Here is a 24,486-nt window from a genome sequence, read left to right as displayed (position 1 = left end):
CATACACCCCTATGGACCCACAGAGACCCCTCTGGACCCATAGAGACACCCCCATACACCCCTATGGACCCATAGACACACCCCCATACACCCTACGGACCATAGAGACACCCTAGAGACCCTTACGGATCCATATAGACACCCCCATACACCCCTATAGACCTCTAGAGACACCCTAGAGACCCCTATGGACCCATAGAGACACCTACAGACCCCTATGGACCCACAGAGACACCCCCATACACCCCTATGGACCCATAGACACACCCCCATACACCCCCTATGGACCCATAGAGACCCCTATGGACCCATAGAGACACCCCCATACACCCCTACGGACCCATAGAGACACCCCATTACACCCCTACGGACCCATAGAGACCCCAATGGACCCATAGAGACACCCCCATACACCCCTATGGATCCACAGAGACCCCTCTGGACCCATAGAGACACCCCCATACACCCCTATGGACCCACAGAGACCCCTCTGGACCCATAGAGACACCCCCATACACCCCTATGGACCCATAGAGACACCCCGGGTGTATTTGGGGGTATTTCAGGGGTACTTGGGGGTGGTTTTGGGGGTATTTCGGGTGTATTTGGAGGTGCATTGGGGGGTACTCGGGGGTGTTTTGGGGGATTCCAGGTGTATTGGCGGGTGTATGGGGGGTGTTTTTAGGGTATTCCGGGTGTATTTTGGGGGTGTACTGGGGGGTATATTGGGGGGTGGTTTTAGGGTATTCCGAGTGTATTGGGGGTGTATTGGGGGGTACTTGGGGGGTGGTTTTGGGGTATTCCAGGGTATGGGGGTGTATTGGGGGGTGTATTTGGGGTGTATTCTGAGTGTATTGGGGGTGTATTGGGGGGTGTTTTTAGGGTATTCCGGGTGTATTGGGGGGTATTTGGGGGTGTATTGGGGGGTTGTATTGGAGGGGTGTATTGGAGGGGTGTATTGGAGGGGTGTATTGGGGTATTTCAGGGGTACTTGGGGGTATTTGGGGTGTATGTTGGGGTGTATTGAGGGGTACTTGGGGGTGGTTTTGGGGTATTCCGGGTGTATTGGAGGGTGTGGTATTGGGGTATTTTGGGTGTATGTGGGGCTATTGGGGGTACTTGGGGGTGGTTTTGGGGTATTTCGAGTGTATTTGGGAGTGTATTGGTGGGGTGTATTGGGGGTATTTCAGGCATATTTTGGGGTACTTGGGGTGTTTCGGGGGTATTCCGGGTGTATTGGGGGGTGTATTGGGGGGGTACTTGGGGGTCTTTTGGGGGTATGAGGGGGTGTATTGGGGTATTCCAGGTGTACTGGGGGGGTGTAATTGGGGGGTGTATTGGGAGGTGTATTGGGGGGGGTTTGGGTGTATTCCGGTGTATTGGAGGGGTGTATTGGGTATTTCAGGGGTACTTGGTGTATTTTGGGTGTATGTTGGGGTGTATTGGTGGTACGTGGGGTGTTTTTTGGGGTATTTCGGGTGTATTTGGGGGTGTATTGGGGGTATTTGGGGTGTATTGGGGGGTATTTCAGGCATATTTGGGGGTACTTGGGGGTGTTTTGGGGGGTATCGGGTGTTGGTTTGGGGGGTGTATTGGGGTACTTGGGGTGTTTTTGGGGTATTGGGGGGGTGTAATTGGGGGTGTACTGGGTACTGGGTATTCCGGGTGTATTGGGGGTGGTATTTGGTGTGTATTGGGGTGTATTTCAGGTGTACTTGGGTGGTGGTTTTGGGGGTATTCCGGGTGTATTGGGTGTGTTTGGGGGGTGCATTGGGGGTACTCCAGGTGTATTGGGGGGTGCATTGGGGGGTATTGGTGGGGTATTTTGGGGGTCCCACCTTGAAATCCACACCGCAGGCGGTGTTGTGGCCGTCGCTGGGGCGGCACCCTCCCCCCCCAGCCGCTCTGGGGGGACCCGGGGGGGGCCCAATCCTGCCAGGGGGGGGAGGGGCCACGGTCACATGGGGTGGGGAGGTGGGGGGGGGGAAACAACTGCGCCCCTCCCCCTCGTCACCCCATATACCCACACAGCCCATCCCCCCATTGTCCCCATTGTCCCCCATGTCCCATGTGCCCCATTGTCCCCATTGTCCCCCTGTCCCCCCATTGTCCCCCATGTCCCCATTGTCCCCCATCATCCCCATGCCCCCATTGTCCCCTGTACCCCCATTGTCCCCCCATTGCCCCCCATGTCCCTGTTGTTGCCTCATTGTCGCCCATGTTCCCCTGTCCCCACGTCCCCATTGTCCCCATGTCCCCCCCATTGTCCCCATTGCCCCCCTGTCCTGCATCCCCATATCCCCATTGTCCCCCCTGTCCCCATATCCCCCCCATTGTCCCCATTGTCCCCATGTGCCCATAATCCCCATTAATCCCCTGTCCCCCCATTGTCCCCATATCCCCCCTCATTGTCCCCTTGTCCCCATATCCCCCCATTAACCCCATGTCCCCCTGTTCCCCCCATTGTCCCCATGTCCCCCCCTTGCTCCCATTACCCCCATGTCCCCCCCACTGTCCCCATAATCCCCCATTGTCCTCCATCATCCCCACATTGTCCCCATGTCCCCATATCCCCCATTGCCCCCATATCCCTCCATTGTCCCCATGTGCCCCATTGCCCCCATGTGCCCCATTGTCCCCATGTCCCCCCCATTGTCCCCCATCCCCCATATTCCATGTCCCCACATTGTCCCCCATGTCCCCCCATTGTCCCCCATCCCCATATCCCATGTCCCCCCAATGTCCCCATGTCCCCAATATCCCCCCATTAACCCCATGTCCCCCCTGTTCCCCCATTGTCCCCATGTCCCCCCATTGTCCCCATGTCCCCCTGTCCCCCCATTGTCCCCATGTCCCCCCATTGTCCCCATTGTCCCCACCCCCATCCTCCTCCTGGCCCGCAGCTGCAGCAGCGGTTGGAGCGGCCCGGCGGGGGCGGGGCGGCTCCTCGGGGTCCTCCAGGGGGCGCTCTGAGGACAATAATGGGGGGACATTGGGGACAATGGGGGGGACAATGGGGGGGACAATGGGGGGGACAATGGGGGGGACAATGGGGGGGACAATGGGGACATGGGCAGAGACACAATGTCCTCATGCCCCCCCCCCGTATCACACATTCCCTCCCCCCATCATCATGTGTCCCCCCCATTGTCACACATGTCCCCTCATTTCCCCCCCATGTCCCAGTGCCCCCCAGGGTCCTAAAGCCCCCCCAGTGATCCCCAGTGCCCCCCCAGGGTCCTAAAGCCCCCCCAGTGACCCCCAGTGACCCCCAGGGTCCTAAAGCTCCCCCAGCGACCCCCAGGGTCCTAAAGCCCCCCCAGTGACCCCCAGTGCCCCCCAGGGTCCTAAACGCCCCCCAGTGACCCCCAGGGTCCTAAACGCCCCCCAGAGACCCCCAGTGACCCCCAGGGTCCTAAAGCCCCCCCAGTGACCCCCAGGGTCCTAAAGTCCCTCCCAGTGCTCCCAGGGTCCTAGTGCTCCCCCAGTGACCCCCAGGGTCCTAGTGCCCCCCCCAGGGACCCCCCAGGGTCCTAAAGCCCCTCCCAGTGACCCCCAGGGTCCTAAAGCCCCCCCAGTGACCCCAGGGTCCTAAAGCCCCCTCAGTGACCCCCAGGGTCCTAGTGCCCCCCTAGTGGCCCCCAGGGGTCCTAAAACCCCGCCCAGTGACCCCCAGGGTCCCTAAAACCCCGCCCAGTGACCCCCAGGGTCCTAAAGCTCCTGCCAGTGCCCCCCAGGGTCCTAAACGCCCCCCCAGTGACCCCCAGGGTCCTAAAGTCCCCTCCCAGTGCCTCCCAGGGTCCTAAAGCCCCCCCAGTGACCCCCAGTGACCCCTAGGGTCCTAGAGCTCCCCCAGTGACCCCTAGTGACCCCCCAGGGTCCTAGTGCCCCCATAGTGACCCCCAGGGTCCTAAAGCCCCTCCCAGTGACCCCCAGGGTCCTAAAGCCCCCCCAGTGACCCCAGGGTCCTAGTGCCTCCCCTAGTGGCCCCCAGGGTCCTAAAACCCCGCCCAGTGACCCCCAGGGTCCTAAAGCCCCCCCCAGTCACATGTCCCAATGTCCCCACTGTCCCCTCACCATCGGTTGCCGTCCCCGCACCATCCTGCTCGGTGGGCGTGGCCGTGGGCGTGGCCGTGGGTGGGGCCCGTGGGCGGGGGCCTGAGGAGGCGCCGCCCCGAACGCCTCGGAGGCTCCGCCCCCCCCGGGTCCCCTCCCGTGTCCCCCCCCATGTCCCCCGAGTCCCCCGAGTCCTCTGAGTCCCAGGGGGTCACGCGGAGGGGGGCAGCGGCCTGGGGACAAAGGGGACAATGGGGACATTGGGGACAATGGGGGGACATTGGGGACAACGGGGTAGTGGGGACAAGGGGGACATTGGGGGTAATGGGGGTCAATGGGGGGGACAATGGGGGGACAATGGGGGGGACAATGGGGGGACAATGGGGGGACAATGGGGACATTGGGGGTAATGGGGGGACATTGGGGCAATGGGGGGGACATTGGGGCAATGGGGGGGACATTGGGGATAATGGAGACAATGGGGACATTGGGGGGACAAGGGGGGGACAAGGGGGGGGACAAGGGGGACATTCAGAACATTGGGGGGACATTGGGGACAAGGGGGACATTGGGGGAACATGGGGCAATGGGGGTAATGGGGGGGACATTGGGGACAATGGGGGGACATTATGGAGACAATGGGGACATTGGGGATAATGGAGACAATGGGGACATTGGGGGGACATTGGGGACAAGGGGGGACATTGGGCAATGGGGGTAATGGGGGGACATTGGAATAATGGGGACAATGGGATAATGGGGGGACATTGGGGATAATGGGGAGGCATTGGTGGGGACAAGGGGGGGAACATGGGGCAATGGGGGGTAATGGGGGGACAATGGGGACAATGGGGACAATGTGATAATGGGGGGACATTGGGGATAATGGGGGGGACATTGGGGCAATGAGGGTAATGGGGGGACATTAGGGACAATGGGGTAATGGGGGGACATTGGGGACAAGGAGGACATTGGGCAATGGGGGGACATTGGGGACGAGGGGGTACATGGGGCAATGGGGGACATTGGGGGCAATGGGGGGACATTGGGGGCAATGGGGCAATGGGGGACATAGGGGGTGACAAGGGGGTGACAATAAGGACAGTGGGGATTATTTGGTGTATTGGGGACAATGGGTGACATTGGGGGGGACAGTGGGGGGGACAGAGCTGGGACCCGTGCCCCCCCATCCCCGTATCCCCCCTGTCCCCCCCCATATCCCCATGTCCCAGTGACCCCCCAGTGACCCCCAGTGACCCCCCAGGGTCCTAAAGCCCCCCCCAATGACACCCAGTGACCCCCAGGGTCCTAAAGCCCCCACCCCAGTGACCCCCAGGGTCCCAGCGCCCCCCCAGTGACCCACAATGACCCCCAGAGTCCTAAAGCCCCCCCAATGACCCCCAGTTACCCCCAGGGTCCTAAAGCCCCCCCAGTGACCCCCAGGGTCCTAACCCCCCCCCCCCCCAATGACCCCCAGTGACCCCCAGGGTCCTAGTGCCCCCCCAGTGACCCCCAGGGTCCTAAAGCCCCCCACAGTGACCCCCAGTGACCCCCCAGGGTCCTAGTGCCCCCCCAGTGACCCCCAGGGTCCTAAAGTCCCCCCCAATGACACCCAGTGACCCCCAGGGTCCTAAAGCCCCTCCAGTGACCCCCAGGGTCCTAAAGTCCCCCCAGTGCCCCCCAGGGTCCTAAAGCCCCCCTAGTGACCCCCAGGGTCCTAAAGCCCCCCCCCAGTGCCCCCCAGGGTCCTAAAGCCCCCCTAGTGACCCCCAGGGTCCTAGTGCCCCCCAAGTGACCCCCAGGGTTCCTAAAGCCCCCCCTAGTGAAACCCCAGGGTCCTAAAGCCCCCCCAGTGACCCCCAGTGATCCCCAGGGTCCTAAAGCCCCCCCAGTGACCCCCAGGGTCCCAGTGCCCCCTCCAATGACCCCCAGGGTCCTAAAGCCCCCCCAGTGACCCCCAGGGTCCCAGTGCCACCCTCCAATGACCCCCAGGGTCCTAAAGCCACCCCAGTGAACCCCAGGGTCCTAAAGCCCCCCTAGTGACCCCCAGGGTCCTAGTGCCCTCCCCACTGACCCCCAGGGTCCTAAAGCCCCCCCCAGTGACACCGAGTGACCCCCCAGGGTCCTAGTGCCCCCCCCCAGTGACCCCCAATGACCCCCAGGGGTCCTAGTGCCCCCCCCAGTGCCCCCCAGGGTCCTAGTGCCCCCCCAGTGACCCCAAATCATGTCCCCATGTCCCCCCCGTACCTCTGTCTGTCCCTCTGTCCCTGTCCCTGCTCGGGGACCAATGTGGCCGGGGGGAGGGGAGGGGGGGGAGGGGACACCTGATGGGGGGGGTGGGGACACCTGAGAGGGGGGGGGAGGGGCACCTCCAGGAAAGGACCCAGGAGTTCGGGGAGGGGGGGCGGACCCAGGAGTTCGGGGGCGGGGACCCAGGAGTTCGGGAAGAGGGGGGGATGCAGGAGTTCGGGAAGAGAGGGGGGGACCCAGGAGTGCCCCATGGACCCAGGAGTTCGGGAGAGGACCCAGGAGTGCCCCATGGACCCAGGAGCTCGGGAGAGGACCCAGGAGTGCCCCATGGACCCAGGAGTTCGGGAGAGGACCCAGGAGTGCCCCATGGACCCAGGAGATCAGGGGTGGCGGGGGGGGGGAGGGGGGAGGGGGACAAGGGACCCAGGCGTCCGGGAAGGGAACCCAGTGTTTTGGTGGGGACGCCTACAGCCACATACGTCCCCTATAGCTCCATGTGTCCCCTATAGAGCCCATACATCCCCTATAGACCCCATACACCCCCTATAGACCCCATATGACTCCTACACACCCCATATGTGCTCTGTGGACAACCGTATGTTATCTATAGCTCCATATGTCCCCTATAGATCCCACATAGCCCCTATAGATTCCATACAATGCCTACAGACCCCACGTCCCCTATAGAGCCCACATATACCTTGCAACTCTACATGTCTCCTATAGAGCCCATACGTTTTCTACAGCACCTACAAACCCCTATAGACCCCATATGTCCCCTATAGCCCCCATACACCCCCTATAGATCCCATACACCCCCCATAGACCCATATGTGCTCTGTGGACACCGTATGTTACCTATAGCTCCATATGTCCCCTATAGATTCCATACAACGCCTACAGACCCCACATCCCCTATAGAGCCCACATATACCTTGCAATTCTATATGTCCCCTATAGAGCCTATACATCTCCTATAACGCCTATAAGCCCCATACGTCCCCTATAGACCCCATACGTCCTCTATAGACCCCATATGTCCCCCATATGTCCCCTATAGACCCCATGTGTTGTCTATAGGTGCACATGTGTCCTACTGACCCCGTATGTCCCCTATAGCACCACATGTCCCCTATAGCCCCCATACACCCCCCACACGGAGGAGTTCATGGAGGGACCCAGGAGTGCCCCAGGAGTTCATGGAGGGACCCAGGAGTGCCCCCTTAGAGCCCCATACGTGCCCCTATAGCCCCCACAGGTCCCCTATGGATTCCATACGTCCCCACCTCTCTGCGCCAGCCGCTCCAGCTTCCGCGCCTCGATCTTCTCACAGCGCCGGTACCTGCGGGGGGGGCGTCAGGAGGGACCAGGAGTGCCCCAGGGACCCAGGCGTTCGGGAGGGACCCAGGAGTGCCCCAGGGACCCAGGAGTTCGGGAGGGACCCAGGAGTTCGGGAGGGGACCCAGGAGTTCTGAGAGGGACACAAACAAGGGACCCAGGTTGTCCGGGGGAGGATCCAGACAAGGGACCCAGGCGTCCTGGCAGAGGAACCCAGGCGTCCGGGGGGGGAGGGACCCAGGGAAGGGACCCAGGTGTCCGGGGGAGGTCCGGGAAAGGGACCCAGGAGTTCGGGAGGGACACAAACAAGGGACCCAGGGCTCCGGGGGGAGACACAAAGAAGGGACCCAGGCGTCCGGGGGAGACACAAAGAAGGGACCCAGGCGTCCGGGGAAGGACCCAGGTGTCCAGAAGTGATAGAAAGAAGGGACCCAGGCGTCCGGGGGAGACACAAAGAAGGGACCCAGGCGTCCGGGGGGGTTAGAAAGAAGGGACCCCAGGCGTCCGGGGGGGACACAAAGAAGGGACCCAGGCGTCCGGGGGAGACACAAAGAAGGGGACCCAGGCGTCCGGGGGAGACACAAAGAAGGGGACCCAGGCGTCCGGGGGGGTTAGAAAGAAGGGACCCAGGCGTCCGGGGGGGACACAAAGAAGGGACCCAGGCGTCCAGGATGGGACCCCAGGTGTCCAGGGGTGACATAAAGAATGGACCCAGGCGTCCGGGGGGGTTAGAAAGAATGGACCCAGGCGTCCGGGGGAAGGGACCCAAAGAAGGGGACCCAGGCATCCGGGGGTGACACAGGGAAGGGACCCAGGCGTCCTGGTGGAGGGACCCAGGTGTCCGGGGGAGGGACCCAGGTGACCAGGGGAGGACCCAGGTGTCCGGGGGGAGGGACCCAGGCGTCCGGGGGAGGGACCCAAAGAAGGGACCCAGGTGTCCGGGGCTGACACACAGAATGGACCCAGGCGTCCGGGGGAGAACCCAGGCGTCCGGGGGTGACCCAGCCAAGGGACCCAGGTGTCCGGAGGGGTTAGAAAAAAGGGACCCAGGTGTCCTGGGGAGAGGGACCCAGGTCTGGGGGGGTTAGAAAGAAGGGACCCAGGCATCCGGGGAATGATCCAGGCATATGGGGGTGACCCAGCCAAGGGACCCAGGCATCCGGGGGAGAACCCAGGTGTTCAGGGATGACACAAAGAAAGGACCCAGGCGTCCGGGGGGGGTTAGAAAGAATGGACCCAGGCGTCCAAGGGAGGGACCCAGGCGTCCGGGGGTGGTCCAGGGAAGGGACCCAGGCGTCCGGGGAAGGACCCAGACAAGGGACCCAGGCGTCCGGGGGAGGGGACCCAGGTAGTCCGTGGGGAAGGGGACCCAGGTGTCCAGAAGTGATAGATAGGAGGGGACCCCAGGCGTCCGGGGGGTGACCCAAAGAAGGGACCAGGCGTCCGGGGGAGGGACCCAGGTGTCCGGGGGAGGGGACCCAGGTGTCCAGAAGTGATAGAAAAGGAGGAACCCAGGTGTCCGGGGGTGACCCAGCCAAGGGACCCAGGCGTCCGGTGGAGGTCCGGGAAAGGGACCCAGGCGTCCGGGGGAGGGACCCAGGCGTCCGGGGGGGTGTGACTCACACGCAGCACTGCTTCTTGGTGTTGGGCCCCCCGAACTTGGGCTTGTCGCGGCAGTTGGCGCAGGCGGCGCAGTCCTGGGGGCGGCGGCACCCGCGGCAGCGCCCGCAGCGCACCCCCCCGGTTCCGGCGGGGGGGTGGGGCGGGGGGGGGGCGGCGGGGGGGGGCTGGGGCTGGGGGGGTGGTGGTGACGTCACACCCCCCCCCAACCTGCCCAATCCCCACCCGAGGCCGTTTGGGGGAGGGGGGCGGCGTCGGAGTCTGAGGAGGTTTCTATAAGGGGGGGGGAAAAGGGGGGTTAAGGGACCCAGGAGTGCCCCAAGGGGGACCCAGGAGTTCAGGAGGGGGGACCCAGGAGTTTGGGGGGGAGCAAAGTGATGGGGGATCCAGGAGTTCGGGAGGGGGACCCAGGAGTGCCCCAAGGAACCCAGGGAGTGCCCCAAGGGAGGGGACCCAGGAGTTCAGGAGGGGACCCAGGAGTGCCCCAGGGGACCCAGGAGTTCAGGAGGGGCAAAGTGATGGGGGACCCAGGAGTACCCAAGGGACCCAGGAGTGCCCCAAGCGACTCAAGTGAGAGTTCAGGGAGGGACCCAGGAGTTCGGGAGGGGTAAAGTGATGGGGGACCCAGGAGTGCCCCAAGGGACCCAGGAGTTTGGGAGGAGTAAAGTGATGGGGGACCCCAGGAGTGCCCAGGGGGACCCAGGAGTTCAGGAGGGGGGACCCAGGAGTTCAGGAGGGGGGACCCAGGAGTTTGGGGGGAGCAAAGTGATGGGGGACCCAGGAGTTCGAGAGGGGACCCAGGAGTGCCCAAATGGACCCAGGAGTTCGAGAGGGACCCAGGAGCGCCCCAGGGAACCCAGGAGTTCGGGAGGGGTAAAGTGATAGGGGACCCAGGAGTGCCCCAAGGGACTCAAGTGAGAGTTCAGGGAGGGACCCAGGAGTTCGGGAGGGGTAAAGTGATGGGGGACCCAGGAGTGCCTCAAGGGACCCAGGGGTTTGGGGGGGACCCAGGAGTGCAGGGGAAGCCAAGTGATGAGGGACCCAGGAGTACCCCGAGGGACCCAGGAGTTCAGGAGAGGCAAAGTGATGGGGGACCCAGGAGTACCCCAAGGGACCCAGGAGTTCAGGGGGAACAAAGTGATGGGGGACCCAGGGGTTCGGGGAGGGACCCAGGAGTTCGGGGGGAACAAAGTGATGGGGGACCCAGGAGTTCAGAGAGGGACCCAGGAGTGCCCCAAGGGACCCAGGAGTTCAGGAGAAGCAAAGTGATGGGGGACCCAGGAGTTCAGAGAGGGACCCAGGAGTGCCCCAAGGGACCCAGGAGTTCAGGAGAAGCAAAGTGATGGGGGACCCAGGAGCGCCCCAAGGGACCCAGGAGTTTGGGAGGGACCCAGGAGTTCGGGAGGGACCCAGGAGTTCGGGAGGGGACCCAGGAGTTCGGGAGGGGACCCAGGAGTTCGGGAGGGGACCCAGGAGTTCATGGACGGGCAAAGTAATGGGGGACCCAGGTATTCAGGAGGGGACCCAGGAGTTTGGGAGGGACCCAGGAGTTCAGGAGGGGACTCAGGAGTGCCCCAAGGGACCCAGGAGGTCGGGAGGGACCCAGGAGTTCAGGAGGGGACTCAGGAGTGCCCCAAGGGACCCAGGAGTTCGGGGAGGGACCCAGGAGTTCGGGGAGGGACCCAGGAGTGCCCCAAGGGAAACAGGAGTTTGGGAGGGACCCAGGAGTGCCCCAAGGGACCCAGGCGTCCGGTACCGTCGCTGGGCGCCCCGCGGGGGGGGGAGGGCGCTGAGCCTGGGGACGCTCTCGGGGACGGTGGCTCTGGCCCGGCCCAGCGCCAGCGCCGCGTGACGGCAAACGTGCTTGATCCGGGGACCCTGCCATGGGGACAATGGGGACATTGGGGACATCGGGGGCGATGGGGACATGGGGGGGTGATGGGGGCAATGGGGGCGATGGGGGCAATGGGGGCATTGGGGGCATTGGGGGCAATGGGGACAATGGGGACAATGGGGACATTGGGGGCAACGGGGGCAATGGGGACAATGAGGGGGATGATGGGGACATTTGGGGTAATGGGGACAATGGGGACATTGGGGGCAATGGGGACATTGGGGGCAATGGGGACACTGGCGGCAATGGGGGGGATGATGGGGACATTTGGGGTAATGGGGACAATGGGGGCGATGGGGGGCGATGGGGGCATTGGGGGCAATGGGGACATTGGGGACACTGGGGGCAATGGGGACATTGGGGGCAATGGGGACAGTGGGGACATTTGGGGTAATGAGGACAATGGGGGCAATGGGGACATTTGGGGTAATGGGGACATTGGGGACAATGGGGGGGATGATGGGGACATTTGGGGTAATGGGGACAATGGGGGGCAATGGGGACATTGGGGTGACAATGTGGGCCAATGGGGGGCCAATAGGGACATTGGGGTCAATGGGGGTGACGTGGAGGATGGGAACAATGGGGACAATAGGGGGACATTGGGGGGGCAATGGGGGATAATGGGGGGATAATGGGGGGATAATGGGGGGATAATGGGGGGATAATGGGGGACAACGGGGGACATATGGGGACAGGGAGACAATGGGGACGATGGGGGGATATGGGGGCGATGGGGACAATGGGGACATTGGGGGGACATTGGGGGGACATTGGGGGGACATTGGGGGGACATGGGGACAGGCACACGATGGGGACATTGGGGGACATTGGGGGACAATGGGGGACAATGGGGGACAATGGGGGACAATGGGGGAGGCGATGGGGATGATGAGGTGACAATAGGAGGACAATGGGGTTCAATGGGGGACAATGCAATGACAATGGGGTTAATGGGTGACAATGGGGGGACAAATGAGGGGACAAATGGGGGGACAAATGGACCTATGGGGGGGGACAATGGGGGGGATAATGGGGATCAATGGGGGGACCAATGGGGATATGGGGGGACATTGGGGGGGGCAATGGGGACATGGAGGGGCAATGGGGACATGGGGGGGCAATGGGGGACATTGGGGGGGGACCAATGGGGACAATGCGGGGGGGACAATGGGAGGACCTATTGGGGGGAAAAATGGGGGGGACCAATGGAGACATTGGGGAGACATTGGGGGTACAATGGGGACAATGGGGGGGGGACAATGGGGGGGGGGACAATGGGGGGGGGGGACAATGAGGGGGGGGGACAATGAGGGGGGGGGACAATGAGGGGGGGGGACAATGGGGCCCCTGCCCCCCACCTGCAGGTCTCCAGGTTCCCCCTCCAGCTCTTCCGGTTCCTCCTGTGGGGGGGGGAGGGTGAGCGCACCGGACGCCTGGGTCCCTCCCGGACGCCTGGGTCCCCTCCCGGACGCCTGGGTCCCCTCCAGCATCACAGTGCGGGGAGCCAGGCGTTCGGGTCATACTACCCCCCCTCCCCCACCCACCAACAAAGGGACCCAGGCGTTCGGGAGATCCTCTAAAGGGACCCAGGCGTCCGGGGGGTGACCCCAAAAGGGACCCAGGCATCCGGGGGCCCCTAAATTCCCCATAAAAGGGACCCAGGCGTCCGGGGTGTTTCCCAAAAAGGGACCCAGGCGTCCGGGCGGTGTCTCAAAAATGGACCCAGGCGTCCGGGACCACCCCAAAACCCCCATAAAACGGACCCAGGCGTCCGGGTGGTGTCCCAAAAATGGACCCAGGCGTCCGGGGGGGGTGTCCCCACAAGGGACCCAGGCGTCCGGGGGTCCCTAAATCCTCCATAAAAGGGACCCAGGCGTCCGGGACCAGCCCAAAGCCCCTATAAAAGGGACCCAGGCGTCCGGGTGGTGTTCCCCCAAAAATGGACCCAGGCGTCCGGGGGGGTGTCCCCACAAGGGACCCAGGCGTCCGGGGGTCCCTAAACCCTCCATAAAAGGGGACCCAGGCGTCCGGGACCACCCCAAAGCCCCTATAAAAGGGACCCAGGCGTCCGGGTGGTGTTCCCCAAAAATGGACCCAGGCGTCCGGGGGGGGTGTCCCCACAAGGGACCCAGGCGTCCGGGGGTCCCTAAACCCTCCATAAAAGGGACCCAGGCGTCCGGGTGGTGTTCCCCAAAAATGGACCCAGGCATCCGGGGGGGTGTCCCCAGAAGGGACCCAGGCGTCCGGGGGGTCTGACCTTGGCGGGGGAGGGGCGGCGCCGGTCGATGTTCCGCAGCTGCACCCGCGCGCGGCTCAGGAGGTCGAACACGCGCCCCAGATCGTCCCCCGCCCCCTTGGTGACGTCATCGGCGTCCCCAGTGACGTCATCAGGGCGCTTCATGATGTCATCGCCACCCTCAGTGACGTCATCGGCGTCCCCGGGCCGTGGGAAGCGGGGGAGGGGGAGCAGGGGGAGGGGCCGGTGGGGGGGGCCCGTGATGATGTCATTGGTGATGTCATGGTGGGCGGAGCGCAGCGATTGGTGGGTGGGCGGGTGGGCGGGGCCGAGGGGGGAGGGGTCACTAAGGGTCAAGCTGGGGTTACTTGGGGTCATTGGGGGGTCACCTGAGGTCACCACGGGGGTCATGAGGGGTCATTGGGGGGTCACTAAGTGTCATCCTGGGGTCACCTGAGGTCACTGTGGGGTCACTCAAGGTCACCCTGGGGTCACTTGGGGTCATTGAGGGGTCACCTGAGGTCACCATGGGGTCACCAGGGGTCATCGTGGGGTCACGTGACGTCACCATGGGGTCACTAGGGGTCACCACGGGGTCACCTAAGGTCACCACGGGGTCACGAGGGGTCATCGTGGGGTCATGTGACATCACCATGGGGTCACCTGAGGTCACCACGGGGGTGACCCAGGGTCATTGTGGGGTCACGTGACGTCACCATGGGGTCACCAGGGGTCATCATGGGGGTCCACCAGGGGTCAATGTGGGGTCACGTGACATCACCATGGAGTCCACCAGGGGTCATCGTGGGGTCACATGATGTCACCACAGGGTCACCAGGGGTCACCCTGAGGTCACCCGTGGGGTCACTCGAGGTCACCCTGGAGCCCCTAAAGGTCACCTGACTGTCCCCAAATGTCCCCGGGGGGTCCCCGCTGACGTCACCGATGACATCACTGATGACGTCAGCGGGGGGGTCGCGGGGTCGCCCAGCGGAACGTGGCCTCGCGCAGCAGCACCCGGCGCGGGGGAGGGGCCATTGGGGACAATGGGGACATTGGGGACAACGGGGACCCCCCCGGAGATGGGGGAGGGGGACGGGGGGGAGGGGGGCGTCACCCCCGGGGGGGGACCTTGGGGACACCGGGGGGCCCAAAACTGCCCCTCAAAGTGCCACCGGGGACACTAAAACTGTCACTTTTGGGCCCAAAAGTGGCACCTGGGGGGGTCCCCAATGTCCCCCCCATTGTCCCCCAATGTCCCTATGGGGGTCACTAATGTCCCCAATGGGGTCCCTATGGGGGTCCCCAATGTCCCCCCTAATATCCCCCCCCAATGTCCCTATGGGGGTCACTAATGTCCCCAATGGGGTCCCTATGGGGGTCCCCAATGTCCCCCCCCAATGTCCCTATGGGGGGTCACTAATGTCCCCAATGGGGTCCCCTATGGGGGTCACTAATGTCCCCAATGGGGTCCCTATGGGGGTCCCCAATGTCCCCCCCAATGTCCCTATGGGTGTCACTAATGTCCCCTATAACTTCCCCTAAGGGGGTCCCCAATGTCCCCCTCATTGTCCCCAATGTCCCCATGGGTGTCACTAATGTCCCCTATAGTGTCCCTATGGGGGTCCCCAAAGTCCCCCCCATTGTCCCCAATGTCCCTACGGGTGTCCCCAATGTCCCCAATGGCTTCTCTAGGGGTGTCCCCAGTGTCCCCAATGTCCCCAAGTGTCCCTCCATGACCCAACAATGACCCCCCATAGGTGTCCCCCGTGTCCCCAATGTCCCTATGGGTGTCCCCAATGTCCCCAATGGTGTCATCAATGTCCCCAATGGCGTCCCCAGAGTCCCCAATGTCCCTCTGGGTGTCCCCAATGTCCCCAATGGTGTCATCAATGTCCCCAATGGCGTCCCCAGAGTCCCCACTGTCCCTATGGCTGTCCCCAATGTCCCCCAATAGCGTCCCCAGTGTCCCCAATGTCCCTATGGGTGTCCCCAATGTCCCCAATGTCCCTATGGGTGTCACTAACGTCCCCAATGGTGTCACTGGGGGGGTCCCCAGTGTCCCCATGGGGGTCCCTATGGGGGTCAATAATGTCCCAATGGGGTCCCTATGGGGGTCACTGGAGGGGTCCCCAGTGTCCCTATGGGTGTCACTAACGTCCCCAATGGGGTCCCTGGGGGGGTCCCCAGTGTCTCTATAGGGGTCCCTATGGGGGTCTCTGATGTCCCAAGTGATGTCACTGGGGGGGGTCCCCAATGGGATCCCTATGGGGGTCCCCAGTGTCCCCATGGGGGTCCCTATGGGGGTCACTAATGTCCCCAATGGGGTCCCTGGGGGGGTCCCCAGTGTCTCTATAGGGGTCCTTGGAGGGGTCCCCAATAGGGTCCCTATGGGGGTCCCTAACGTCCCCAATGGTGTCCATGGGGGGGTCTCTGGGGGGGTCCCCAGTGTCCCTATGGGGGGTCCCCTATAGGTGTCCATATGGGAGTCCCTATAGGGGTCCCTATGGGGGTCTCTGATGTCCCAAGTGGTGTCACTGGGGGGGTCCCCAATGGGGTCCCTATGGGGGTCACTAACGTCCCCAATGGGGTCCCCGGGGGGGTCCCCAGTGTCTCTATGAGGGTCTCTATGGGGGTCCCTGGGGGGGTCCCCTGGGGGGGTCTCTATGGGGGTTCCTGGGAGGGTCCCCAGTGTCCCTATAGGGGTCCCTATGGGTGTCACTAATGTCCCCAATGGGGTCCCTGGGGGGGTCCCCAATGGGGTCCATATGGGTTGTCCCTATGGGGATCCCTGGGGTCCCTATAGGTGTCCTTGGGGGGATCCCCAGTGTCCCTATGGGGGTCCCTATGGGTGACCCTGGGGGGGTCCCTATGGGTGTCTCTATAGGGGTCCCTATGGGTGTCTCTATAGGGGTCCCTATGGGTGTCCCTGGCGGGGTCTCTGATGTCCCAAGTGGTGTCACTGGGGGGGTCCCCAATGGGGTCCCCGGGGGGGTCCCCAGTGTCCCTATGGGGGTCCCTGGGGGGGTCCCCAGTGTCTCTATAGGGGTCCCTATGGGTGACCCTGGGGGGGTCTCTATGGGGGTCCCTATGAGTGTCACTAACGTCCCCAATGGGGTCCCCGAGGGGGGTCCCCAGTGTCTCTATGGGGGTCCCTATGGGTGTCTCTATAGGGGTCCCTATGGGGGTCTCTATAGGGGTCCCCGGGGGGGTCCCCGAAGCGCCGGGGGGGCCGGATGGGCCGTGCCGAGCGGGCGCTGACCAGGGGGGTGACGAATTGCCGCAGGATCGGGCCCCTCCCCCGGCCCCGCCCCCTCCCGCCACGGCCACGCCCCCTCCCCCCGCGGCCCCGCCCCCTCCCGCCCCCCCGCGGGGAAAGGGGGGGGGAGGGGGCGGCCCGGGGGGAGCCTGTTGGGGGGGGGGGGGGGGAGAAGGGTTAGGGGACCCAGGCGTCCGGGAGATACACATATATATATATATATATATACAGAAAATGGGAGGTGGGGGGGACCCAGGAGTGCCCCAAGGGACCCAGGAGTTCGGGAGGGACCCAGGAGTGCCCCAAGGGACCCAAAGAGGGGACCCAGGAATGCCCCAAGGGACCCAGGAGTTCGGGAGGGACCCAAAGAGGGGACCCAGGAGTGCCCCAAGGGAACCCAAATAGGGGACCCAGGAGTTCGGGAGGGACCCAGGGAGTGCCCCAAGGGACCCAAATAGGGGACCCAGGAGTGCCCCAAGGGACCCAAATAGGGGACCCAGGAGTTCGGAAGGGACCCAGGAGTGCCCCAAGGGACCCAAATAGGGGACCCAGGAGTTTGGGAGGGGACCCAGGAGTTCGGGAGGGGGACCCAAAGAGGGGACCCAGGAGTGCCCCAAGGGACCAGGAGTTCGGGAGGGACCCAGGAGTGCCCCAAGGGACCCAAAGAGGGGACCCAGGAGTTCGGGAGGGACCCAGGAGTGCCCCAGGGACCCAAAGAGGGGACCCAGGAGTTCAGGAGGGACCCAGGAGTGCCCCAAAGGACCCAAAGAGGGGACCCAGGAGTTTGGGAGGGACCCAGGAGTGCCCCAAAGGACCAGGAGTTTGGGAGGGACCCAGGAGTGTCCCAAGGGACCCAAGTAGGGGACCCAGGAGTGCCCCAAGGGACCCAGGAGTTCAGGGGGACCCAGGAATGCCCCAAGGGACCCAAATACGGGGACCCAGGAGTTCAGGGGGAACCAGGAGTGCCCCAAGGGACCCAAATAGGGGACCCAGGAGTTCGGGAGGGACCCAGGAGTGCCCCAAGGGACCCAAATAGGGGACCCAGGAGATCGAGAGACCCCAACAGCCACACTGAGAGATTATGGGGACCCAGGAGTGCCCCAAAGGACCCAGGAGTTCGGGGAGGGACCCAACACCCCCACTGAGAGACTGGAGGGACCTGGGAGTTCAGGGGACCCAGGAGTGCCCCAAGGGACCCAGGAGTTCAGAAGGGACCCAGGAGTTCCCCAAGGGACCCAGGCGTGCCCCAAGGGACCCAGGCGTCCGGGACTCACCCCTGCGGCTCCGTCTCGTTTCCGGTTTCGTTTCTTCGGGGGCAAAACCCCGAAATTCCTCCTGAATGGGGGGGGGGTGGGGGGGGGGGGGGGGGGGGGGGGGGGGGGAGGGGGAGGGGCCACAATCAGCCCCGCCCACAAACGGCCACGCCCCCCTCCAAGCTCCGCCCCCTCCCCTAAGCCCGCCCCCCCCGCAACTTAAAGGGCCACACATACCCAAAGCGCTCCCCCATAGCCCATTATTGACCCACATTGACCCCCAAACGCCCCCCCAGCCCCATAACCTGCGCCCCAGCCCCACATTAAACCCCATAACTCACAGTGACCCCCAACCAGCCCCCTCAGCCCCATACTGACCCCCAACCTGACACCCCCAGCCCCACATTGACCCCCATAGGTCCCTTATTGACCCCCAAAACTGACCCCTATAACCCCCATTGACCCCCCCCCAGCCCCACATTGACCCCCATTGACCCCCCCCAGCCCCACACTGACCTCCATTGCCCCCCAAATCTGCCCCCCAAGCCCCCATTAAACCCCCATTGCCCCCCAACCAGCCCCCCATTGACCCCCAACCTGCCCCCCCCCAAGCCCCCATTGACCCCCATTGACACCCATTGACCCCCAACCTGACACCCCTAGCCCCACATTGACCCCCATAGGTCCCTTATTGACCCCCAAACTGACCCCTATAACCCCCACTGTCCCCCAAGCACCCCTTATTGACCCCTATTGACCCCCAAACCTGCCCCCCCATTCCCCCCATTGACCCCCCAACCAGCCCCTTATTGACCCCCATTGACCCCCAACCTGCCCCCCCAGCCCCACATTGACCCCCATTGACCCCCAACCTGCCCCCCCAGCCACCCATTGCTCCCCAACCAGCCCCAGCCCCACACTGACGCCCCCCAGCCCCCCATTGACCCCCATTGCCCCCCAACCTGTCACCCCAGCCCCACATTGACCCCCATAGACCCCCCCCCAGCCCCACATTGACCCCCATTGCCCCCCCAACCTGTCACCCCCAGCCCACACATTGACCCCCCAGCCCACATAGACCCCCCACCACAGCCCCCCCCAGCCCACATTGACCCCCATTGACCCCCAACCAGCCCCTCCAGCCCCACACTGACCCCCCCCCAATCCCCCCAGCCCCACATTGACCCCCATTGACCCCCCCTCACCCCCACATTGACCCCCATAGACCCCCCCCCACCCCCACATTGACCCTCATTGCCCCCCAACCTGTCACCCCAGCCCCACATTGACCCCCCCCAGCCCCACATTGACCCCCATTGACCCCCAACCAGCCCCTCCAGCCCCACACTGACCCCCCCCAACCCCCCCAGCCCCACATTGACCCCCATTGACCCCCCCCCACCCCCCACATTGACCCCCATTGACCCCCCCCAGCCCCACATTGACCCCCCCCAGCCCCACATTGACCCCCCCCAGCCCACACTGACCCCCAACCAGCCCCCCCAGCCCCACACTGACCACCCCCAGTCCCCCATTGACCCTCATAGACCCCCCCCAGCCCCCCATTGACCCCATAGACCTCCCATTCCCCCCCCCCTCACCTGTCCCGCCGCCCCGCGGGCCGCCCCCATGAGCTCCCTCAGCCTCCGCAGCCCCCCGGCCAGGCCCAGCGCGGCCCGCAGCGCCGGGTCCGGCCCGCCCGGAGCCCCCGGCGGCGCCCCCAGCGGAGCCCGGGCCCGGGGAGGCCCCGCGGGCCGCGTCAGGAGCCGCCAGGGCCGCCCGGGAAAGCGGCTGCGGGCCGGGCCCGCCCCGGGACAGCCGGCGGGACCGCCGCTGCCGCCCGCCATCTTGGAGCGGAGCGGAGGGGCGGGGCCTGCGGCGGGCCAATCGGGGCTCGGCGAGGGGGCGGGGAGCAGGGAGGGGGTGGGGACAAGGGGGATGGGGCCAATCAGGGGAGACTGTGAGGGCGGGGATTGGGGACATATAAAAAGGCATTGAGGGGGTGGGGCCAAGGGGGAAGGGGCCTATCGGGGGAGAGCGAGGGGGCGGGGCTACGGGGCTCATAGGGGAGCGTTGAGGGGGCGGGGAGAAGGGGGAAGGGGCCAATCGGGGGAGAGCGAGGGGGCGGGGCTACGGGGCTCATAGGGGAGAATAGAAGGGGCGTGGAAAAGGGGGAAGGGACCAATCGGGGGAGAGCGAGGGGGCGGGGCTACGGAGCTCATAGGGGAGAATTGAGGGGGCGTGGAGAAGGGGGAAGGGACCAATCGGGGCACGGAGAGGGAGCGGGGGGGCAGTGAGGGGGTGGGGACAAGGGGGAAGGGGCCAATCGGGAGACAGCGAGGGGGCGGGGATAGGGGATCCATAAAGGAGCATTGAGGGGGCGGGGAGAAGGGGAACGGGGCCAATCGAGACTCGGCGAGGGGGCGGGGGGCAGTGACGGGGTGGGGACAAGGGGGGAAGGGGCCAATCAGGGCACGGCGAGGGGGCGGGGATAGGAGGATCTATAAAGGAGCATGAGGGGGCGGGGGCCTAAGGGGTGGGCCAATCGGGGCACGGCGAGGGGGCGGGGAGAAGAGGGGGCGGGGCTACGGGGCTCATAGGGGAGAATAGAAGGGGCGTGGAAAAGGGGGAAGGGACCAATCAGAAGACAGCGAGGGGGCGGGAATAGGGGACCTATAAAAGGGCATTGAGGGGGCGGGGAGAAGGGGGAATGGGCCAATCAGGAGACAGAGAGGGGGCGGGGATAGGGATGCATAAAGGAGCATTGAGGGGGCGTGGCCAAGGTGTACGGGGCCAATCGGGGGAGAGTGAGGGGGCGGGGCTACGGGCTCATAGGGGAGTATTGAGGGGGCGTGGCCAAGGGGGACGGGGCCAAAGGAACCAGGACTGCAGGGGACCCAGGAGTTCGGAGGGACCCAGGAGTTCGGGAGGGACCCAGGAGTTCGGAGGGACCCAGGAGTTCGGGAGGGACCCAGGAGTTCGGGAGAGACCCAGGAGTTCGGGGAGGGACCCAGGAGTTCGGGAGGGACCCAGGAGTTCGAGAGGGACCCAGGAGTTCGGGGGGACCCAGGAGTTCGGGGAGGGACCCAGGAGTTCGGGAGGGACCCAGGAGTTCGGGGAGGGACCCAGGAGTTCGGGAAGGACCCAGGAGTTCGGGAGGGGACCCAGGAGTTTGGGAGGGGACCCAGGAGTGCCCCAAGGGACCCAGGAGTGCCCCAAGGGACCCAGGAGTTCGGGAGGGACCCAGGCGTCCGGCTCTCCTCCCCCCGCCCCTCCCCTCTCCTCCCATTGGCGGAGCCGCCGCTCCCATCGCTCCCCGCGCGGGGGGGGGCGGGACCGGAAGTCGTTTCCTCCGCCGAGGTTGGGCCGTTGGGCGCTTGTGGGGCCGGGAGCGGCATTTGGGGGGGCCCGGGGGGGTCCGGGGGGGTCTGGGGGGTCCAGGGAGGTCCCAGAACCACTTGAGGGCGCTGGGGGGGGGTCAAAATATAGGGGGGGGGGTGGGGGGTGTGGGCGGGGCCGAAATGGGAGGGGGCGGAGCCGGAAGTCGCTTTTCCCCGCCTCTTTGTGTGTGTGTGTCCACCCCCCCCAGATGAACTTGGGCCGCGTGTCCAATGAGGAGAAGCTGGAGCTGTGCCGGAAGTACTACCGCGGTGAGCCACGCCCACTTCCGCCCTTCTTGTCGCCGCTTTTGAGCTTTCCCGCCCTTTTCTCCCCGTTACTTCCGCCCTTTCTGAACCCCCCCCATACCGGCCACTTCCGCCCTTTCTGAGGCCGGTTCCGCCCGGCGCCCCGCCCACTTCCGCCCTGCCCTGCCCTCTTCCGCCCCCCACGACCCATAACCCATAATTAGCTTCAATAATTAGGCCCATAGGGGTTAATTAATGAATTGGGGGGGGTTAATTAGTCACATAGGAGTTAATTAATGAATTTGGGGGGGGTAATTAGTCCCATAGGGGTTAATTAATGAATCGGGGGGGGGTTAATTAGTCCCTTAGGGGTTAATTAATGAATCTGAGGGAGGTAATTAGTCCCATAGGGGTTAATTAATGAATCGGGGGGGTTAATTAGTCCCTTAGGGGTTAATTAATGAATCTGAGGGGGGTAATTAGTCCCATAGGGGTTAATTAATCAATCGGGGGGGGGTAATTAGTCCCTTAGGGGTTAATTAATGAATCGGGGGGGGGTTAATTAGTCCCATAGGGGTTAATTAATGAATCGGGGGGGGGTTAATTAGTCCCATAGGGGTTAATTAATGAATCGGGGGGGGGGGTTAATTAGTCCCATAGGGGTTAATTAATGAATCTGGGGGGGGGTTAATTAGTCCCATAGGGGTTAATTAATGAATCGGGGGGGGGGTTAATTAGTCCCTGAGGGGTTAATTAATGAATCTGGGGGGGTAATTAGTCCCATGGGGTTAATGAATTAATCTGGGGGGTTAATTAGTCCCATAGGGGTTAATTAATGACCCTGTGCTGCTGTTAATGGGGCTTTAATCACCCCAATAATTAAGTGCTGGGAGGTTAATTAATTAGTGGGGGGGGTTAATTAATCCCTGGGGGCTTAATTGGTTCCCTAGGGGGGTTATTGGGTTAATTAGTTCATTAATTAGTACATTAATTAGTGTCAATTCCAATGGGTTCCATTCACCCTTCATGTGGTTTCACCCCATTAGACTCAATTGTTAATTAACTTAGGGGGGGATTAATTAATCCCAGGGGGGGTTTAATGACCTGGGGGGGTTAATTAATGACTCCTGAGAGTGTTAATTGATTCCCTAGATGATTATTGGGTTAATTAATTCATTAATTAGTACATTAATTAGCGTTAACTCCAATGGGTTCAATTCACCGTTCATGTGGTTTCACCCCCCAAGACTCAATTGTTAATTAACTTGGGGGGGTATTAATTAATCCCAGGGGAGTTTTAATGACCTGGGGGGTTAATTAATGACTCCTGAAGGGATTAATTGATTCCCTAGGTGGTTATTGGGTTAATTAATTCATTAATTAATACATTAATTAGCGTTAATTCCAATGGGTTCCATCTACAGTTCATGTTGGTTCATCCCCCAAGACTCAATTGTTAATTAACTTGGGGGGGGATTAATTAATCCCAGGGGAGTTTTAATGACCTGGGGGGTTAATTAATGACTCCTGAAGGGATTAATTGATTCCCTAGGTGGTTATTGGGTTAATTAATTCATTAATTAATACATTAATTAGCGTTAATTCCAATGGGTTCCATCTACAGTTCATGTTGGTTCATCCCCCAAGACTCAATTGTTAATTAACTTGGGGGGGATTAATTAATCCGGGGGGGTTTAATGACCTGGGGGGTTAATTAATGACTCCTGAAGGGGTTAATTGATTCCCTAGGTGGTTATTGGGTTAATTAGTGCATTAATTAGTACATTAATTAGTGTTAATTCCAATGGGTTCCATTCACCCTTCATGTGGTTTCACCCCATTAGACTCAATTGTTAATTAACTTAGGGGGGGATTAATTAATCCCAGGGCGGGTTTAATGACCTAGGGGGTTAATTAATGACTCCTGAGGGTGTTAATTGATTCCCTATGTGTTTATTGGGTTAATTAGTGCATTAATTAGTACCTTAATTAGTATTAATTGCAGTAGGTTGCATCTACAGTTTATGTTGGTTCATCCCAAACGACTCAATTGTTAATTAACTTGGGGGGGGATTAATTAACCCGGGGGGGGTTTAATGACCTGGGGGGGGTTCCTGAGGTTGTTACCGAGGTCCCGAGGGTGTTAATTAGTGCTAATTAGCGTTAATTAACTAATTACAGGGGGCTTCGCGCTGCTGCCGTTCCTATGGCTGGTGAACGTGCTTTGGTTCTTCCGGGAGGCGTTTGTGGTTCAACCCTATGGGGAGCAGCAGCAGATCCGGACCTGTGAGTCCCCTATGGATCTATAGGGGTCTATAGGGGTCTATAGGGGGCTATGGGGGTCTATAGGGGGCTATGGAGTCCATAGGGGGCTATAGAGTCCATAGGAGCTCTGGGGCGGTTGTGGTTCAACCCTATGGGGAGCAGCAGCAGATCCGGACCTGGGAGTCCCCTATGGATCTATAGGGGGCTATGGGGGTCTATAGGGGGCTATGGAGTCCATAGGGGTCTATGGGGGACTATAGAGTCTATGGGGGTATACAAGGGGCTATAAATTTCTATTGAGTCCATAGGGATCTGTAGGGGTCTACAGAGTCCATAGGGGTCTATAGGGGTCTATGGGGGTCTATAGAGTCCATAAGGGTCTATGGGGGTCTATAGGGGTCTATAGAGTCCATAGGGGTCTGTAGGGGTCTATGGGGGTCTATGGGCGTCTATGGGAATCTATGGGGGTCTATAGAGTCCATAGGGGTCTATAGAGGTCCGTAGAGGTCTATAGGGGGCTATAGGGTCTATAGAGGTCTATGGGGGTCTATGGAGTCTATGGGGGTCTATAGAGTCTCTGGAGTCCATAGGAGTCTATGGGGGACTATGGAGTCCATAGGGGGCTATAGAGTCCATAGGGGCTCTGGGGCGGTTGTGGTTCAACCCTATGGGGAGCAGCAGCAGAT

The 24,486-nt window shown here is 62.3% G+C and overlaps 2 protein-coding genes across 5 annotated transcripts in view; one reads left to right on the top strand and one right to left on the bottom strand.

Annotated features, from left to right (window-relative positions):
• Window positions 1-10,745, bottom strand: part of LOC308051187 (uncharacterized protein) — a gene marked incomplete at its 5' end in the record, with an annotated part of 32,981 nt that extends 22,236 nt beyond the window's left edge. Inside the window, 5 exons of the mRNA XM_080361537.1 lie at window positions 4,078-4,289; window positions 7,585-7,648; window positions 9,268-9,341; window positions 9,475-9,537; window positions 10,734-10,745. Of these exons, the coding sequence (XP_080217663.1) occupies window positions 4,078-4,289; window positions 7,585-7,648; window positions 9,268-9,341; window positions 9,475-9,537; window positions 10,734-10,745 (425 nt within the window). The remainder of the gene's footprint in view (window positions 1-4,077; window positions 4,290-7,584; window positions 7,649-9,267; window positions 9,342-9,474; window positions 9,538-10,733) is intronic.
• PSENEN (presenilin enhancer, gamma-secretase subunit) overlaps window positions 1-24,486 on the top strand; it is a 156,706-nt gene that overhangs the window by 130,230 nt on the left and 1,990 nt on the right. For 2 of the 4 annotated variants that reach the window (XM_080361557.1, XM_080361556.1), the window contains exons 2-4: window positions 21,022-21,269; window positions 21,499-21,559; window positions 23,717-23,821. In XM_080361557.1, the coding sequence (XP_080217683.1) occupies window positions 21,499-21,559; window positions 23,717-23,821 (166 nt within the window). In that variant the 5' untranslated portion in view covers window positions 21,022-21,269. Of the gene's footprint in view, window positions 1-16,908; window positions 16,935-20,823; window positions 21,270-21,498; window positions 21,560-23,716; window positions 23,822-24,486 lie in introns of those variants that run through there. The other 2 variants (XM_080361558.1, XM_080361555.1) reach the window with 2 other exon arrangements.

Source organism: Nesoenas mayeri (genome assembly GCF_963082525.1).
Source record: "Nesoenas mayeri genome assembly, chromosome: 33".
Classification (NCBI taxonomy): domain Eukaryota; kingdom Metazoa; phylum Chordata; class Aves; order Columbiformes; family Columbidae; genus Nesoenas; species Nesoenas mayeri.
This window is presented reverse-complemented; position numbering and strand designations above follow the sequence as displayed.